At 37.0% G+C, this 20,956-nt stretch overlaps 1 protein-coding gene across 7 annotated transcripts in view; it reads right to left on the minus strand.

The window, feature by feature from the left end:
- The window catches only part of scn8ab (sodium channel, voltage gated, type VIII, alpha subunit b), a 101,034-nt gene that overhangs the window by 31,368 nt on the left and 48,710 nt on the right, over positions 1-20,956 (minus strand). For 4 of the 7 annotated variants that reach the window (XR_015492899.1, NM_001045183.2, XM_087256182.1 and 1 more), the window contains 9 exons: positions 20,864-20,927; positions 20,371-20,512; positions 19,331-19,537; positions 18,969-19,244; positions 13,807-14,100; positions 9,444-9,576; positions 8,870-9,108; positions 4,393-4,566; positions 1,831-2,187 (listed from right to left, as the gene is read on the minus strand). Coding sequence is in view for 5 of the 7 variants with exons in the window: in NM_001045183.2 (NP_001038648.2) it covers positions 1,831-2,187; positions 4,393-4,566; positions 8,870-9,108; positions 9,444-9,576; positions 13,807-14,100; positions 18,969-19,244; positions 19,331-19,537; positions 20,371-20,512; positions 20,864-20,927 (1,886 nt within the window). In the remaining 2 variants the exon portion in view is untranslated. Of the gene's footprint in view, positions 1-1,830; positions 2,188-4,392; positions 4,567-8,869; positions 9,109-9,443; positions 9,577-13,773; positions 14,101-18,968; positions 19,245-19,330; positions 19,538-20,370; positions 20,513-20,863; positions 20,928-20,956 lie in introns of all 7 variants that reach the window. The other 3 variants (XR_015492898.1, XM_087256181.1, XM_087256180.1) reach the window with 1 other exon arrangement.

Consider the following 20,956-nt stretch of genomic DNA (forward strand, 5'->3'; position numbering starts at 1 on the left):
CAAGAGCATACCAACGACCAGGAGTCAGAACAATGGCAAATCCAAAAAGTTCAAATGTAGCCTAGGGTTTGGTGATATCGACCAATTTGACATTGTACGATGTCTAATGTGAAACATTGCGATGGACGATGGCATCGTCATTGTAGGCAGCGGTGAATTAATTGTATATGAATAACTATTTAATTTATAACGACTTAATTATTTATAGCCTACCGTATCAACCACCTGACCCGCATGGTCTTTGTTTTACTCATAAGTAATCAAACAATAAATAAATAAAGATAATGTACACACAAATTACCACCTGCCAAACACTTTTTTTTGCTGGACTCTTGCATGAACAGACTGAGTCTTCTGTGTCGTTAAAATGGCGTCAACAAACTTGGTTGGTAAAAAGGTGCCCAACCAACAGAATCCAACCAACAGTCTCTGAGGTTTTTACTAAAATGACTAAGTACAAGCGTGAAAGCGAATGACTGAAGCAGTGTACTGACGCTGTGACATTACCTGACAGATTTAAAAGACTGAGTCGTTGAATAAAGACAAGATTTATTAAATATCACCTTTAACTAACGTTATAGTGGTCCAGCTGTACATCCTTAAACTGTACAACGTGCACTGCTCTCTGTCGGTTTTGTGCTCTAAGCACCCCATACTGATTGCCTAGAGCTCAGATATGCGCATATACTGCAGAAGCGCAGAAGCTGTTCAGAAATGCTAGGTAAAAAACAGTGTGGACTAGGATTGCTTTCATTCTAAAATGCCCTTTTAAAACTAAGACGTATTTTTGTAATTGAGGCCATGTGTATTTTTTGCAAGCGGGTTGTTGCTGCGACAGGGGCAGGGTAGAGGGTCGCGATGCCAGCTGAGTATCATGATGTCTATCTGCCATCAGCAATGGATGATGGCATTGTCTATCGACCCAACCCTAATGTAGCCTTTGCAAACTGTAAATATAAACACTACTTTTCCCTCGTTGATGTGAAAGGTAAGAATGTTTATGTTAATATTTATAATGATATGTTGAATTTGAAGGTTGTCTCTCACATTGTCCCACAACAACATTAAAATAGGGTGGATTAGTGTACAATGTTTTATTTTTATTTTAGCATTATTTCATAGTATGTTTTATACAGTATTTATTTAAAGTCATTTTATAGTTTTATATAGTTTATTTTATACATTTATTTTATAGTTACTTTCCCTGTAACTACAACTAATTCTCTTTTAAGGGAACGAGCCCAACGCTGATTGTAATACCGTTCCATATACGGTTGAAGTCAGAATTATTAGCCCCCCACAGAAAGGAAACTTTAAATATTTTTTTCTTCTGGAGAGAGTTTTATTTGTTTTATTTCGGCTAGAATAAAAGCAGTTTTTAATTTTTTTAAAAACATTTTAAGGTCAATATTATTAGCCCCTTTAAGCTATATTTTTTCTTTCCATCGTTATACAATAACTTGCCTAATTATCCCAACTTGCCTAGTTACTCTAATTAACCTAGTTAAGCCTTTAAATGTCACTTTAAGCTGTATAGAAGTGTTTTGAAAAATATCTAGTCAAATATTATTTACTGTCATCATGGCAAAGATTAAATAAATCAGTTATTAGAAATGTGTTGAAAAAAATCTTCTCTCCGTTAAACAGAAATTGGGGGAAAAAATAAACAGGGGGGCTAATAATTCTGTCTTCAACTGTATATCGTCCAGCCTTAACCCACAAGCTTCCTTTTGAACTACAAACTTTTCTATAAGATACCCTTTCCAAACATTTCTTAAAGTGAGACAGAAAACAGTAGTAAAAAACTTTCAGACAAACTTTATAACTCACCACCAAGTTTCCGATGACCATCACCATCATGAACACAATGAGGCACATTGACTGTCCCGCCACCTCCATGCAGTCCCACATGGTCTCGATCCACTCTCCGCACAGCACCCGGAACACAATTAGGAAGGAGTGGAAGAAGTCGTTCATGTGCCAGCGGGGCAACTCACAGCTCTCAGCGATCTTACAAACACAGTCCTTATAGCTCTTCCCAAACAGCTGCATTCCCACCACAGCAAAGATGAAGACGATGATGGCCAGCACCAGGGTCAGGTTTCCCAAAGCTCCCACTGAGTTACCAATGATCTTGATCAGCATGTTCAGAGTAGGCCATGATTTAGCCAGCTTAAACACCCTCAGCTGTAATTCACAAATACATTCAAAATAAACACTAATTAAAATTCTGAGCCAAAACCAAAATTGAAATAGAAAATTCTGAATGCACATTGCTGAAATATTTGGTTATAATATTTATCGTTTTTTTAAATAAGTCAAGGAAACTGAGAATTAACAGACTGAATGTATATTCATAAATAAATGTATTCTTCAAGCTAAATGGATTTTTTCTTTAAAATATATGAAAAATTATAAAAATAAAATATAGGAAAAATATATGTACAGAAAATATAGGATGCTGGTTGAAAGACATGGTTACAAACATGACAATGAAAAAGATAACTTTTATATTAAAAGATAAAGACTTTGAGGGAGTTTGGGGACCTTTCAAATTTCACCTAAAATGTGACAGAGTCTTTTTTTATTTCTGTATTGTCTGAGTGTTAAGTCAAATTCAATAAATATATTTAAAAATAATAATAATATAAAAAGTCATTTTGTAATTTAACTCAATGGGTCCTATTATACACCCGGTGCAATAAAGCACAAAAGGGTGTTTGGCGCGATTTGTTGCTATTTTTAGACCAGCGCAACAGTAGTTTCCACATTTTCTGGCACATTGTTTTAATAACAAATCTTTGTGAACTCATGGGTGTTTCTGTCTAAAAAGTAGGTGCGTTAAGGAGCATTGTTAACATGTTACTATTTTAGGAAACTGAAAAAGACCACGCCATTGGCCAACTAAAAACTGGTCTAAAGTCCAGCGCAGAGCGTGTTAGTTATGTGCCTACGCAGGTCCAAAACGTGTACACATTGCTTAATACAGCAATACACAAATATCTTTGCATATATAAAAAAAAATAATAATTATGTTACAAAAATTTATTAATTTCTTCTGTATATAAAAATATAAAACCACTACCTCCATAACTTTTTCCATGTCATTTTGTTTTTTCAGTTGGACAATTTGCATTTGTATAATGTTATTATTATTATTATCAGTATTATTTATCATAAGCATATTTATATTTGTAAATTAATAAAAACAAGTTTAGATTTATCCCCCTGTCAGGTTTGGAGGCGTGTACATCACCACATTTGGGCACAAGAATAGGACATGTGTTTGGATATAACTCAGTTTTTTGACCACACTTCATTATTATTTTTCATTTATTCATTTGCTGAAAATTAGAACTGAATTTAGAAATAGTTTTGGAACAAATCTTTGCGCTAAACAAACTAAATTAAAAATGTAGGCTAATGAATGTCTTCAGTGGAGTGCATGCAACACTGTTTCCTTATCCATGAAAGTAAAGGAGTAAAGTAAAGCATAAAGGTAATGTAAAGAGAAAGTACAGAAGCTGAATGGAGGAGGTTCGTTCGTTATACGCGCACTGCAGATGGTCTGTTTAACTGTTTTTTCGCTAGTGAAGCATTCAGTTTTTTCACTTACAAAGTCTGTCATGTAAATAGCAAATGCACCATGGCATGACACAACTGACTCTTAAAGGTAATGAGAGATAAGACTCTGGTTGGTTTAATGCATGTAATGCTCAAAACACATCCAAATCTCATTAAGAGAATAAGCCCAACTCTGTCAGACCATGCGCTTATTTTTCCGTACTTGAAATACCAAAAGTGGATTCGGACATGCCCTTAATGCTTTTGCGCCCTGCTCCTTAGACTGTGCGCCTGGATTGTTAAATGATTTTAGAAAAAACCCCACCAATAATCACATTTTACTGAACAAACACTTAGGCTTCATTTTACCAGTGTTGCAATGACAGCACAGTAGTGATATGCAAGCAGCAGGAACAAGTATACTACATAGTATACTACAAATGTCCAGTAGGCATGTTATTTGTGTAGACTTTGCTTTACCGGTGAGCAAGTGTGGTTCATGCATAAATAAGTATACGGGTACATTATGAACATTTAATAGCAAAGCAGAGTTTTTAAATACCATATCATACTGATTTGGTGCTAAAATTTAACCAGTATTCTAATATATTAAATATAGTTGTGCTATTCATTATTTTAGTGATCTTTTTTTGAGGGATCTATTATAAATAAGGTGTATTTACTATCATGCTGGTTCAATTTTTTGCATCCTAAAGGTCTTTAAAGATATCTTCAAAAAAAATGAAGTACAAATGACTATTGCTTGCAAAAATGATCAAATTTTATTCCTATAACAAAACAAAACAAGTGTGTGGCATGATAACGCACCAATCTGAAGGATCTGAGCACAGACAGACCCTCTACATCCGCCAGCCCCAGCTCCACTAAACTCAGGCTCACAATGAAGCCATCAAAGATATTCCAGCCCTCCTGAAAGTAATAGTATGGATCCATGGCTATTAGCTTTGCAAACATCTCAGCAGTGAAAATACCTGTGAACACCTGAAATAGAAATAAGAGAAAGAAGACAAAAATGTTTGTTGAAGCAACATGGTTTTATCATGTTTTCAGTTATTCGATTACAACTGGTCGTCTGAGAGAAGGTGGTGTTTTGTGATTTTATGCATTCGTATACAAGAATGTTCATACATTGTGCAACTCAATCAAATACATTCGACTACGGCTGGAAGTGACAAAAAGAGAACATAGAGAACATAGAAGTATTGTCCACGTCTGAACTTCTGAACTCATACTATGTAATTAGGCTTTTGGATCCATTGCTTGTTTTGGTTATTTTATGTTTCCCTTGACCGCAAAACCAGTCTTATGTTGGAAACATTTTTGTCAATAGACAACAGTACAATGTATGAGTCAAAATGATCAAATTTTAAATGCCAAAAAATCATTAGAATATTAAGTAAAGATAATGTTCTATGGAGATTATTAGTCAATTTCCTACTGCAACTACTGTATATCAAAGCTCAATGTTTGATTAGTAATGTGCATTGCTAAGCACTTTTATTTAGACCAGGGGTGTCAAACTCAATTCCTGGAGGGCCGAAGCCCTGTACAGTTTAGTTCCAACCCTGCTCCAACACACTTACCTGTAGGTTTCAAACAAGCCTGAAGGACTCAATTAGTTTGATCAGGTGTGTTTAATTAGGGTTGGAACTAAACTGTGCAGAGCTGCGGCCCTTTTGGAACTGAGTTTGACACCTGTGATTTAGACCTTTATTCTGAATATATAGATTTTTATTAACCCTCAAATTCCACATTTTCAAATAGGTTTTGCAACACTTTATAATACTTACACACTATAAATAATTTATTAAGCATTAGCAAAAAGTTAATTTATCAGTTGTTAAGCATTAACTCTAATTTATTAAGTAGATAATTCAACCCAGACTAATTCTGAAAATGTACCCCTATATACATTTCTAGAGACCATCAAATATGTTCCAGGAGCTACGTTTTTTTGCTGTGTTTTTGAGATCTCAAATTTCTCAAACTTTACCACATTCTCACCCTGTTATTTACTTGTTTATTTAATTTTTTGGATTTTGGTTTTGTCTTTCTGGAACCGTTCCTTACCAGACGCATCGTGGTTAACTTTTCTCTGCGTCCTCGATGTACATAACGAGCTAACTGCAAACTGGTAACAGTGGGAAAGCCATCCAAACGGAGGTAAGGAATAGCATCAAACCACCTTGTAGCGTTCGTTTTTAAAAATTAAATGCAGCCATACGTACTTCCGGCTACATAATTCACAATCTCCAGAAACTTATATAGGGCTACATTTTCAGAATGAGCTTATGTTGAGAAAATTAGTACCCAGTACATTACGTCACCTTAGAATTATAAAGTTCTATCTACCATTTTTGTCAAAATTTCGTTATTGACATATTCTTATTAAGGGGTAGCAGCAGCGCAGTAGGCAGTGCTGTCGCCTCACAGCAAGAAGGTCGCCGGGTCGCTGGTTCGAGCCTTGGCTCAGTTGGCGTTTTTGTGTGGAGTTTGCATGTTCTCCCTGCGTTCGTGTGGGTTTCCTCTGGGTGCTCCGGTTTCCCCAACAGTCCAAAGACATGCGGTACAGGTGAATTGGGTAGGCTAAATTGTCCGTAGGGTATGAGTGTGTGTGTGAATGTGTGTGTGGATGTTTCCCGGAGATGGGTTGCGGCTGGAAGGGCATCCGCTGCGTAAAAACTTGCTGGATAGCTTAGCGGTTCATTCCGCTGTGGCGACCCCGGATTAATAAAAGGGACTAAGCCGACAAGAAAATAAATGAATGAATATTCTTATTAAATAACAACTTATTTACATTAAGGGATGTTTTCTGTAAGTTTTTTTTTTTAATTTTTAGACGAATTAAAACGAATGTTACACACATACTGTTTTCTATAGAATTCATAAACTTTGAAGCTCAATATCTCAAAATCATTCAGAATGCAGACAGAACCTTAAAATTCCAAGGTGACGATTAGTAAGCAGTTTATAAATACAGCTACAAATGCTGTGTTCTTAACAATATTATTACATAATAAATATGCTTAATAATTGTACTTTTCTCTTTTGTTACTGTTTAATTTTTCAATTCTAAATTAAGCAGTGTATTATTTACAAACCATTTGCATTTATTAGTAGTCTATAATTCATAGTGTGTAGTTATTATAAAGTGTTACCATAGTTTAATGTCAGCTTAATATTGTTTGATTCAAATATCACATGCATCAATTTTAGCTTTCAGGTGATATATAAATCTCAATTTCAAAAAATGAAAACAACTGGTTTTGTGGTCCATCTGCTCACACACAGTATTTGTTTCAGTTTGGTTTTAAGCAAAACTACAGAATAGATAGAATCTACAGAATAGATAGTCTTTTAGAAGTAACTGGAATTCACAGGAATGCACCATTTAACCAACTTTCCAACACTATTTTCATTAAAACACTGCATGCTATGATTGTGAAATAGGCCAGTTTGGCTAATTTTTAAAAAATGTTTCTACCACTGATCGCATCACAGTACTAATCCACAGAGCTGACTGAAATATTAATGTTTTGCTTCCTGTACAAGTGCCTATACTTATATCTTTCAATTCTTTAGTACCGTAAGCATGAACACTGCGAAACCGCTGAATCCAACATGAGGAGGAGTGGAAGGGTAATGGAGGATACTAGAGAAGGCCTGGTGGTGGAAGATTGGTTTAATGCAGACTGCATTTTCACTGTAGGCATATCAGATACCGAGGAGAAAACATCAGCGCTGCGTTGCCAGAGACATAACTTTAAATGGAAATGTGGGACAGGGTCCAGTGTTGCTGCTCATTACAGAAATGGGGAGATGCTTAGGGCTGAGAAAGGAAACCACTAAATTTAGGGATGCCAATTGATTTAAAAAATGCAATCAGATTAATTATATGATTTTCCAATCAATTAAATGCATATATAAAGGTTTGCTGAGCAAAGTCCTTAAATTAAAGATCGAAACCGCATTTTTGGGGGCAAATAAAGAGAGCAGAAATGTTGTTTTGTTAAAAAAAGACGTTTTAAATTTCATACCATTCATTTATTCATTTTTCTTTGGCTTAGTGTCTACTTCAGAGGTCTCCACAGCAGAATAAACTGCCAACTATTCCAGCATATGTTTTACGCAGCAGATGCCCCTCCAGCCACGACCCAGTACTGGGAAACACCCATGAGGCGACAGCACTGACCACCGAGCCACCATGCCACCCAATTTATACCATTAATAGAGCAACAGAACAGTAAAACATTCAACATTAATGAAACTGTATGTAACATATGGTGCTCTAGCAGTTAAATAAAACAGTTTCTTGCAGAAAATCTCTGTAGCAGGAGCTATTTTTTTCTGTTTATGGATGGCCACGTAGGTACTGGGCTTCTTCACTGCAGGGATAGTTCCAGTGTAAACAAACACTTTTTATAGACTTACTGTAGCAATTCAAGATAAGACAAAACCCCCGTTTGTAAGATGGATTCGTGAAGTACTCACTCATCAAATAGATTTTGTGAATTTTGAAGAAAAAAAAGAGCAGCATGGTGGCTCAGTGGTGAGCACTGTTGCCTCACAGCAAGAAGGTTGCTGGTTTGAGCCCCGGCTGGATCAGTTTGTGTTTCTGTGCAGTTTGCATGTTCTCCCTGTGTCATGGTGCAAAGACATGCACTATAGGTGAATTGAATAAACTAAATTGGCCATAGTCTACGGGTGTTTCCCAGTACTAGGTTGCGGCTGGAAGGGCATCCTCTGCCTAAAACATATGCTACAGTATATAAGTTGGTGGTTCATTCCGCTGCGGCAACCCCTGATAAATAAAGGGACTAAGCCTAAAAGCAAATTAATGATCAATAAAAAAAAAAAGAGCAGCTACTGCAGCTTTTGTTTTTATAGTTAGATACAAGCAGATCATTCCGGTGTGGCGACCCTGATAAATCAGAGACTAAATTGAAAGGAAAATGAGTTAGTTAGTGATTTAATAGATGTAATTATGCATCATTTATTGCTATTAATATGTTAAGTACATCAAATGTGTCATACGTATGAACAGAAGAATATTGTTACATTTTGTTTATTTACATTTAGAATTTTTATGAGATTTCCTATGCTCTTCTTTATAATTATTATAGTTTTAATATTGTTTTATATTTTGTGGTAAGTTCCCAAACTTAGTTTAGATACATATAATTTTGCATTTGAAACATTCTAAGATTTGCATTCACATGACTCTATAATTACGTTCCGGATCATTTTCCACATTGTCTAAAAAACATAATTAAAAAAATCTCACCAGGTTTCCAACAGAAAGCACCTCCTCGAAGCGCGGAGTCATGGGATAATGCTCCATGGCCATGAACACTGTGTTCAGCACAATACAGATAGTGATAGCCAGATCTACAAATGGATCCATCACTATGAGGTTCACGATCTCCTTTATTTTTATCCAGATTGGACAACACTCCCATATCAAGAATGTGTTGGCAAATTTATACCAGCAGGGCGGACATTTTCTCTGAGACTCCTCCAGCTCTGTGCAGACAAAGAGAAAGAGACAAAAATTACTGAGGCTAGTATTTTTGAATATGAAAGTAAACTGTAAAAAGAATGCAGGGTCCCACACAATTCTTTCATGTTGTCCCAACACAAATCGATTAAGTTATCTTAACAAATTTAGGTGGACTGAACATCTAAAAAAATCTCAAGTATTGTGTTATTTCAGCTCATTTTAAATAAGTAGTTTGATCAAGCATCAAAATACTTTTTTGAGTGTATATGATTAGAAAAATACTGTAGACAGATGGATAAATTGATGGATGGATGGATGGATGGATGGATGGATGGATGGATGGATGGATGGCTCATACCTTCCACAAGTGTGTTGGTGACAACAGTCATTGCACTGTTTGCTCGCTCTTTCCGGCTAAAGGACGTATTGAGCTGATCCACGGACACCATAAGAGAACCTGAGTGTTTCCTCTTCCCCTCTACCTCTGTTGTCTGAGGACAGGAGAGACATGACGTCAAATTAGAGATGGGATATTTGCTATAAATATTTTAACCCATGCCAACACGCATGCACATGCTGACAAAAACACAAGCTCCAACTGTAACCTGCAACTCACACTTAAGCTTTATTGTTGTTTTCAGTCACTACAGAATTATCTGACGCATTTCTCAGAAGGATTCTTTCTCTAAATCATGCTGCAGTTTAATATAACCAAACAAATGGTTTTTATAGATTAGAATGAGATTTTTGCTAAAGTAAATGCAAACTTTCATTTTTAACTTTATTTTCGCAATGCTTTTTATCACTGTTTAAGACTTTTAAGACTTTTTTAAAGACTTTTAGAAGCATCATGTTTAATATTTGACATATAAATATAAACTTTTTATTCATTTTTTTAAAATCACCTCCTCAAAAACATTGTGAGGTAGTCCAAAAAATGAGGTAGTCTTATTAAAGTGCAATTTCTAGACCTGGAAATAAAATATTTTAACACCATGGCTGTTCACAAGCACACATTTTCTAGTTATACCAAGTTCTGAAATATTTTATAAAAATAATGAGAGAAATTGAGAGTAAAATATTTAATTAAGAATAAAAATAGTTGTCCCTAATCCAGCAGTTCACAAACTGAAAAAGTCAAGGTACCACTCAATGGAGTCAAAGTACTGTGAACCATTGCCTTGGAGGAAACTTTACTTTTTCTTTTTGGAGTTTGACAAGAACATTATTTGTTTAACTCTATGATATCTGAGAATGTAAATAAAAAAGATCATTTACAGTATTTTTAGTTTTATATCAGACATTTTAAAAAATTTGAAAATTTGAAAAATTTGAAAACATTTTTTTTATTAAATTTAAATTAAATATTTAAATTAGATAAAATTAGAAAATGTTATACAAAAAAAACTGTTTTATATTGAAATCAAAAGTATGTTTTTTTATTTAGAGCTTTTATGATAGGTCACCCCAATATTAAAATTAATTTACTGACCCTTGATTTTTTTTTTTTCACAAAAAAGATATTTGAAAAAATGCTGTGAATCTGTAGCCATTGACTTCCATAGTATTTGTTTTCCTACTATGGATGTTAATGGTTACAGGTTTTCAGTTTTCTTCAAAATATCTTCTTTTGTGTTTAACAGAATTCAACAAGCAATTCAAGGGTCAGTTGATGATCACATAAATTTCTTTTTGGAGTGAATTATCCCTTTAATTCAGTTACAAGACAACAGATTTATCACTGCAAGGCGATTAAAATGTTCTTGTCCTTCAGACAATATCATCTTGTAAGAAGAAAAATCACACACACTGCTTAAGGCCCAGTTTTCACTGGCATTAGAATGTCAGTTCAGCATTATGAGTGTTGGTCAAGACAATGTTTAATTTCTTCTATCATCAATGTTCACTGTTTTTTAAAGTTTAAGTAAATCTTCATCAAGATTTTATTAAACGATAATGTGACAGCTGCAAATTCAGTTGAATGTGCATGCTGGGTGAAAACTGAGCCCGACATCATGCTTTCCACACAGGAGGAGAAGGCAAAGAGAGTATAAGGATGTCAATCCACCATGCTAACTAAAATGAGGCAGAATGCTGTTATTGGAAAGGTTAGGATAGCTTTTTCTTGCATCACACATTTTAAGGGGTTAAATATAGCCAGACGAATATAGTAGGCACCTTATTTGATGTAATTAGTATGTAAATTATGTGATCTCATTATGTTAAATGTCATTTTGACTTTTATTCACATGTAAACATTGAACAGCAATCATAAACACAAAGTCAATCATAACTGCTTGACGTGTGAAATTAAAAACCAGTGTAAAAGTTGGAAGTCAAGGAAGCATGTCTGAGCCTCTGTGACCCAATTTGAACGCTGTTTAAATGTGAATGAAAGCCTAAAATAAATCTGTTCATCACATAAAGGCCCACCATGAACAGGGCTTAGCTTAAGCCAGGACTATGCCGTCTTAGTTAAATTAGGGCATTTAAGCAGCTTTTATAAAAATGGCACTGCACATTATTGGTGTCCATCTCGAGGCTAATCACTGGCGCTGACATATTTTAAGATTGTAACTGCAAGTTATTTTCAGTTAAGACAGCTCAAACGTGCAATTTAGTCTAGTAATAGCCTTAAGCCTTGCCTGTGAAACTGGGGGAAAAGAGATCATGCCTCTTCAGAAGACTTGGATTAAACTACTAGATTCATATGGATTAGTATTTTTGATCGCTTTATAAACATTGTCAGATTTTAGGTCAATAGACTTTTAGAGAAGAGACAGACGTTTGTCACAATCTTCATTTTTAGGTTCTAAACATATATAGTTTATGCAACTTATTTATGTACTTTATTAATATATTTCATAAGTGATGTTTAAAGAGCCCTTATTATGGGTCTCTGAAAATGAGCTTCTATGCAGTGTGTAACACAGCTCTAAATGAATATAAACATCCAAATCTGAAAGTGCACCATGTTTAAAACTACTGATTCTTTAACAAAATAGTCGACTCAGTGTCGAAAAAATGAATCGTGTTGGGTTTGGATCTTTGCTTGAACGCGTCGATGCGGTACATCAGCAAATATGAAGTGTCGGTTTCTGTAAAACGTGAACGCGCCTTTTCCTTCAGACACTAGCGGAGCGCGGGAGATCACGGGAATGATCATGACACAAAGATGACGATCACTGACAGACGGAGATTCAGCTGCATAGAATAAAGGGTTAAAGTTTGTTTTCACAACAACACCACAGTATAGCCAACCGTGTGATGTGTTTGTTCCTGTCATTTTTTGATTTTTAATACAATAACCTATGCTGCAACGTAGGATTCATCGGCTATTTGCTTTTAAAGGAAGTAGCAGCAGAGACTACTATGTATAGGACTTCGACAGGGACTTTGTCAGTGACTGTTACAGTTTATATGGACCAGGTTCTTCTTTCTCCAGATCTTTTATTAAAATTGTTGCCTCATTTTGTATAGTTTGCAAAATATGTATTTAGTTGTGTGTTGTAACATTTAATCGCTCCGCACGGCCTGTAATCACATATCTGTTCAGATCAGTGCTTGTACTGTATCTCTCAGGTTAAATCTTTGTGGGGCTATTCACATTTTGCATTCAAAACCATGTTGACAACGCGTCACATGCTTCTTTCTTTACCGATATAAGTGCGTTTCTGAAATCTCAATCCTCTGCCGTTTGATTTTGCTATTGCCACCTGCAGGTGTTTATTCACACATGCAGCGCGGTCAATTTTCAAAATAGTTAAACTTTTGCCACTGTGTGGATTAATAGTGAATGTGTGTCGTTGTTATTACTTGGGCTTTGGTTTAAGAATAGAGTAATATGCTGGTGTTTAACTGCATTGCTTTATTGCATTCCTGCATTGGGCTCTCACATATTCTGTACAACTTCATAGCCGCGGTGCACCTTGCATGCATATCAGCCTGTTGTTGGAGACCCCCAAAACCAAAATATGATCTTTTATAATGCAAAATAGGTGCTCTTTAGGAGAGCAGGGAAACGTTTACCGTATTTCCTATTTTTCTTTTAATTTCTTGGAGAAAGTCTCATTAGTTTTAGTTTGGCTGTAATTAAAGCAGTTTTAATCTTTTTAAAAACAATTCTTAAGGTCAGTATTATTAGCCAAATTATAAATTCCATTATTATTATTATTTTCGATTGGCTACAGAATAAACTGTTGTCCAATGACTTACCTAATTACCCTAACTTGCCTAGTTAACCAAATTATCCCTAGTTAAGCATTTAAATTGCTCTTTAAACTAAATACTAGTATTAAAAATATACTGTCATCAAGGCAAAAACAAAAATAATTAGTAATTAGAAAAGAGTTTTAAAAAGTGTTAATCATTTGACTTAAACTACGTACTTAATTTCTGCTTACTTTATTAGTATTTTTTGATTGGTCATGCTATTTACAGAAGGGGAAACGCTGGCAGGGACTGGTAGAACTCAAAACTTGCTTGAAATAAGAAAAATAGAGACAGAAAAGGAGGAAAAGGGGATCATATATAGAGTTGAGAAAGAACAGACCAGAAACCCAGAGACTTAAAGGAAAGGACAGAGTCAAAATGCAGTCAATGGAAAGGGGGAAAATCTGAACTGGAATCATAGTCGGTCACTCTTGTCATGCCTATACTCTGAACCTGCCCCCTGTGGACGTCCTTACACTGTCATCAGAAGCTGCCTTATCTATTTTCACCTCAGGCAGTAGTCGGCCAGGTCCAGGCCCGATCAGAGACACCACGCCATTGCAGTCCACCGTGCTGTTTCTCTTGCAGCCTGGGTGTGGAGCCAGCGGGTTAATTCGAGAAGAGCCCTGACTGTAGCCGCTGTAGCTGCTGCGTCTGTATGGGACGAAGAGAGAGCCACGGCGATCCTCGCTCTCCTCCACCGTGCTGTGCTCATCGTCTGCAAACTCGTTCTCTGAGCCCTTGAAGCTGAATATACTGCTGCGGCGCGACATGAAGGGCGAGCCAGGGATGCTCAACAGCGACTGGGGGTAGAAAAAAAAAGACCACACACATGAGAATGAGGAGTTTTTAGTGCTACGTATAAACAGACATTTGAGTTGAAAAGAGTCCTTCCAAAATATTTTTCTGATCATCTCGTATTGACAGAGACATGGGAAATGATAACTGCTGACCAGAGTCATTGCATGAATAATTGAACAGCTTCTGGTGTTCGGAAAGCCACACTTCACTATTCTTTCAGAGCACAGAAACAGGCAAAGGCGGCCCTGAAATTAAAAAAAGACCCTGAAGTCTTCATATTCATGGTATTATTTTTGTTAAGATATAATAAGTTAGCCACCATTGGCAGCAGTTACAGCCTCAAGTCTTTTTGAACATGAGCTTGGCACACCTCTCTTTGGGAATTTTTGCCCATTCCTCTTTGCAGTACCTCTCAAGCTCTATCAGGTTGGATGGGAAGTGACAGTGTACAGCCATTTTCAGATCTCTCCAGAGATGTTCAATAGGATTTAGGTCTGGGCTCTGGCTCTGTACATTTCTGCATTCATTTTTCCCTCTATCCTGATTAGTTTTCCAATTCCTGCAGCTAAAAAAACATCCCCACAGCATGATGCTGCCATCACCATGCTTCACAGTAGGGATGGTATTGGTTTTCTCCAAAAGTAATGCCTGGCATTCACTCCAAAGAGTTCAATTTTAGTCTCAGACCAGACAATTTTGTTTCTTGTGGTCTGAGAGTCCTTCCAGGCAGGGAGTGGCTTCCATCCAGCCACTCTACCATACAGGCCTGATTGTCCTTCTGTAAGGTGTAAGACAGAGTGACCATCGGTTTACTGATCACCTCCCTGACTAAGGCCCTTCTCCCCTGATCACTCAGCTTAGATGGCCATCCCTAGTCCTGGTGGTTCCGAACATCTTCAACTTACAGATGGAGGCCACTTTGCTCATTGGAACAGAGCAGAGCAGCAGAAGCAGCAGAGCAGCAGAAACTTTTCTGACATCTTCATCAGCCTTGTGCCTCGAGATAATCCTGTCTCGGAGGTCTACAGACCATTCTTTTGTCTTGGTTTGTGCTTTGACATGCACTGTCAACCCTGGGACCTTATATAGACAGGTGTATGCCTTTTCAAATCATGTCAAATCAACTGAATTTACCACCGGTGAACTCCAATTAAGCTGCTGAAACATCTCAAGAATGATCAGTGGAAACAAAATGTCCCTGAGCCCGAAAATCTTTTTTCATATTGTAACTATGGTGTATTGTGTGAAGAATTTTGAGGAAATAAATCAATTTAATTTAATCTATTTTGGAATAAGGCTGTAACATAAAAAAAATGTGGAAAAATTGAAGCAATTTGAATACTTTCCGGATGCACCATATAAGAATACTTTTCATTTGATATACTATGGCCAATGAAAAGTATATATTATAAAGTATATGACAATATATTGTACATGTTCACTCAAACGTCCTTTTACAAACTCTTCATTAAAAGGTTCTTTAGGGAAACAAAACTGCTTCCTCTATGTAATCACTGCAAACCCTACTTTATTTTTAATAGCCCAATAGCTCATACTATAAATCCACTGCACATATACTAAAGCGAAGTAGTTATCTTAACTGCAGAACACTGGCTTCTGGCTAAATCCCACATCCCATCTGAAATTCACAGATGATCCAAGATGGTAGTTGAGACCACTAATATTGCAGAGTTCTAACTGTGCTGCTAAAATGCACTGATAATGCAGAATGCTAGTTGCTAGCGCAGGCGTTTTCTCAGTGGCGCGGCTGAGAGCCTTTTCCCTAATGGAGCGGTTGACCACTGCAGACTACGAACAGCAGAAAGAGGCCCAAATGCGCTCTCAGCAGGGACTATTTTTCTCAGATCGCTCGCTGAGGAGAAGTGGGTTGATCTGGTAAAGGCTTGAGACTGCAGTGCTGCAATGGAAAAGTCCTTTGGAGATTGCTTAGTGTTATTTAAATATCTAGAACAATCTCTTATGCGGTAGCTTTCCATAGGGGGGAACAAAACACTACTCTGGGTCACAATGTAATAACTCATATCAGGAAACCAGCTTACAATTAAAGGCAGTGTAATTGCCTAATAAGGTGCTTTTTTGTCCATTATTATTGCAAGCAGGCTGATCTGAGCAGGATTTGCAGGGTGCGGCCCAGGAGTATAACTTCCTGCCTAAGCACACTATATTACAGCTCTCATCAGATGAAAGATTTATAGCAGGCGGTTAAATAATTCACAGGCCCAGTGAAAGTATGGCGTTCCCGTGCCATACCTAACATCTCTGCGCAACAACATACACAAATTCGTCTGAAACAGGTGGCTAAATCAGACGAAGATGACAATGAAAGATCAAATGAACAGATTCCATTTGAGTTATTTAAACTGAACTTTTATACATAAAGAAATGTGTACAATCATAAATCTATAAGCTGCAGCCCAAAGCAAGACAATGAGCGAGATGGGGAGGATTACAGCGATAGATAGATGGCCACTTCCTCTTCTTCTGATCTTTGAGTGTAAGACTCAAGCACTTTGTCTAATCACCTTGGTGATGTGGACGATGACTCAGCGGAAAGTGCTAGAGACTGCACAGAGCGGAGAATGGGAGTATCAAGGGCTGGGCTGTGTGTGCGAATGGGCCGTACATGAGCAAACACCAGAGGTTAGTAAAGAGGCTGGATATTGCGATGTAACAGATTGCAGAAGAGGCAAGTCAGTATTATCAGAGAGCACATTTGTAAAGATAATCATTAATGCTATATGAAATACTCCCTGTCAAATAAACAACAAGAGACTACATGCTACTGCTACTTTAGGGTTTATGATTAGGATTATACGGGGCATTTTATTGGATAAAACATGCATAGGCATCAGTGTGCAAGATGAGTCATCAAATTTTTGAATGTTCCCAGAAGTGCAAAACAAGTCTATGAATAGATAGGTGGTGTTTAAAGGACAATTTATGTCGGCCATTTAGATTTATGTCAGCCATTTAGTCACAGTTAAAAACAATGAGGTTTTTAAATTCGTTCATTATTAAATGCTCCTGTTGTGAGACAAGAATTGTACATGTAATAAATTAATATAGAGTCATAAAATGCTAGAAATATTTTTAACGTATTTATTTTAAAATAACATATATACTGTGTACACTCACCAGCCACTTTATTAGGTACACCTGTCCAACTGCTCATTAACCCACATTTCTAATCAGCCAATCACATGGCAGCAACTCAATGCATTTAGTCATGTAGACATGGTCAAGACGATCTGCTGCAGTTCAAACCGAGCATCAGATGGGGAAGAAAGGTGATTTAAGTAACTTTGATCGTGGCATGATTGTTGGTGTCAGATGGGCTGGTCTGAGTATTTCAGAAACTGCTGATGTACTGGGATTTTCATGCACAACCATCTCAAGGGTTCACAGAGAATGGTCCGAAAAAGAGAAAATATCCAGTGAGCGGCAGTTCTGTGGGTGCTAATGTCTTGTTGATGGTCAGAGGAAAATGGCCAGACTGGTTTGAGCTGATAGAAAGGCAACAGTAACTCAAATAACCACTTAGTACAACAGAGTTACGCAAAAGAGCATCTCTGACCGCACAACACGTTCAACCTTGAGGCGGATGGGCTACAGCAGCAGAAGACCACCCTGGGTGGCACTCCTGTTAGCTAAGAACAGGACACTGAAGCAGAAGTTCGCACAGGCTCACCAAAATTGGTCAATAGAAGATTGTAAAAACATCGTTGCCTAGTCCAAAATTCTCGATTTCTGCTGCGGCATTCGGATAGTAAGGTCACAATTTGGCATCAACAACATGAAAGCATGGATTTATCCTACCTTGTATCAACAGTTCAGGCTGGTGGTGATGATGTAATGGTCTGGGGGATATTTTCTTGGCACACTTTGGGTCCATTAGTACCATGTCAACACCACAGCCTATTTGAGTATAGCTGCTGACCATGTCCCTGCTTTTATGACCACAGTGTTCCAATCTTCTGATAGCTACATTCAGCAGGATAACGCGCCATGCCATCTTGCAAATCATCTTAAACTGCTTTCTTGAACATGACAATGAGTTCACTGTACTCAAACTGCCTCAGTCACCAGATCTCAATCTAATAGAGGACCTTTGGGATGTGGTGGAACGGGATATTTGCATCATGGATGTGCAGCCAAGGAATATTACCTTGTTGAATATATGCCACGAAGGATTAAGGCAGTTCTGAAAGTAAAAGAGTGTCTATCCCAGTACTAGTAAGGTATACCTAATAAAGTGGCCAGTGAGTGTATGCTCAGCTAAATGCTAATAATTTACATTTAAATGTAGATTTAAATGTACATTGAAAGTACAAATGTTAAACATTTGTTTTTTTATATTAACTTATTGTTAATTACACTGCAGTATGACGAATTATTTGTAAAAATATATTATTATTCCATACACCACAAACTAAAGTAAGGACATAAAAACTTTATGCATAATTATTACAATTATTGAAAATAATTTTACAGTATAGTTCCTACCAAAGACAGGGCATGCCAACTACTCAAATATCTACTGAATGTTGAAGTAATAGCTTAAAAGCCCTCGAACAGAATCAAATGAACAAGTTCTCTATATATTCATATAATCATGACACAGTTTACTCCAAAATGACAACAAAAATGACTAATTTGTCAAAATAAACTAAGAAAATAAACCTATGGACAAATATTTTGCACTTCAGTGTACTTCTTAAAGTCTAAACGAACATATTAATGATGACTTTTTCTTCATGAAATTCACTGTACATATTCTTCCCTGGCCAGAGAGATCATACACATCCTTTAACATGATCTCATGCGGAGGAGGTTTTATGCTTAATCTCACCTGATTCATGATGGAGGCCTTCCGCCCAAGCCTGTTGTCTCTGAAACGGAAGCGGCTCCTCTTGCTGCCATCATCAGATTCTGACTTCACTACTTTCTCACTGTCTCCCTTCTCCTCCTGCTCTTTCCTCCACTTCTTCTTTCTGTTCCTGCGCTCCTTGGCGCTCTTGGAGCTCAGTTTGGACACTTCAGAGGAGCTGCGGGACAGATGCCCTCCGCCATCGTCCTCCACTGCGTCCTCAGACACTGTACCTGCTGAAGTCGCCATGGCATTGGCCTAGCAATGGAAAGGATTGAGAATTAATTTAAGAAAACAGGGACACAGGGAATATATCATGAAACTGGATGATTGCATTCGTGTACCTGTGCCTCCTCCTGTTGTTTCTTCAGCTGCTCCAGCATGGCTTTAAACTCCGCTTCCTTCTGTTCAGCCTCCTCAATGGTGGCCTGGTTCTGTTCTTCATAGGCCATGGCCACCACAGCCAGGATCAGATTCACCAGGTAGAACGATCCCACAAAGATCACCAGAACGAAAAAGATCATGTATGTTTTTCCCGCAGCTCGTAGAGTCTAAGAGAAAGAAGGACATGGCTTTTGTAATTGTTTGAAACACTGTAGCACAAATACCATCCAATTTACTTAATCCATGCAATATCAGGCGTGTATCAAAGTGCTGGACTATGTAATCCAATTCAGAGGGCTGATTTTTTCAGATTATTAATAAAAACTCACAGAACCAACTTGGTTTAAAGGGGTCTATTATTAATTGTTTTTCTCAAAATACCTTTAGTCCCATTTTGGGTTGAAGCAAAAAAAAAAAAAACAGTTTGCTGACTTGTCTGCTTACATTCTCCCAAATTTTAGAAAAATGTTACTAGTGTTAACTAGTGAGATGGAATAAGTCCTGTGTTGTCTTGCTAATGTCGTCTGAAACACTTGATTTCCGATTTGTTTGTTTTCCCAAGTTTTATAGGATTTACTATATTGTGTGTTTTATTAGCATTATAAACATGTAAAGTGTATTTAATATGATAAATTATCTTAATATGATCAAGACTGGAAGAACCAGAAGCAGTCGATTTTGACATAATAAAAGCTCTGCTGCATCATAATTCCTCTTATCAGCAATTGCTTCAGCGTTTTAATTCTGTTTCAAACTATCATGCTAATAGGTTTTAAATACTTTAGCTCATCCATGAACATGATTTCTGCAGGAGTCCTGTAGGATGTAATGAAGACGACAACTCCCACGACTCCACACTCAGTCACGAAAAGTGACACAAAAAGAAGAAAATCATCCAGTACCACATAGACATATATAGAGTATAACACATAGAGTATATATAGAGTATAACACATAGAGTATATATAAAAAAGCAAGCGTTAGAGGAATGAATGCGCACCAGCTGGTACAGATTCTCCCAGAAATCTTGTGTCATCAGTCGGAAGAGAGCAAGAAAAGCCCAACCGAAGGAGTCAAAGCTTGTGTAGCCATAGTTTGGGTTGCGTCCAGCCTTCATGCAAGTATAGCCCTCCGGACACCGTCTACAAAAACACACACAAATAAATCCACCAACACTGCACACTGTAAAAAATGATTAATTACTTTAAATAACTGAGTAAGCCCTTTGCCTTAAAAGCAACAAGTTGATTCTCATTGAAACTCTTTGACTTACCTTTTATCATTGTGCAAAGAGTTTATTTACTTAATGATTATAGGCAACGAGTTTACTTTAACAATTTCTTTAATGCATCATATCTTGACATTGAATGGTCACCCCATAGAGCTTCATGTGTAAATGTAATTTCCAGACTTGAAATAATGAAATACATTTAGTATTTAGATTTAGTAGTGGGAATGTTGAATAATTATAGGTGTATGTTTTCACTCTTTACCCTGAATCTGAGCTGTTTCCACATAGCAGTGCATCCAACATGCCTGGCAGGAAGTAGAAGTTTGCTGAAACGAGAAGAGAGACTAGTAAAAAC

Source organism: Danio rerio, chromosome 6 (assembly GCF_052040795.2).
Source record: "Danio rerio strain M-AB ecotype USA chromosome 6, GRCz13ab, whole genome shotgun sequence".
In the NCBI taxonomy this organism is placed as follows: domain Eukaryota; kingdom Metazoa; phylum Chordata; class Actinopteri; order Cypriniformes; family Danionidae; genus Danio; species Danio rerio.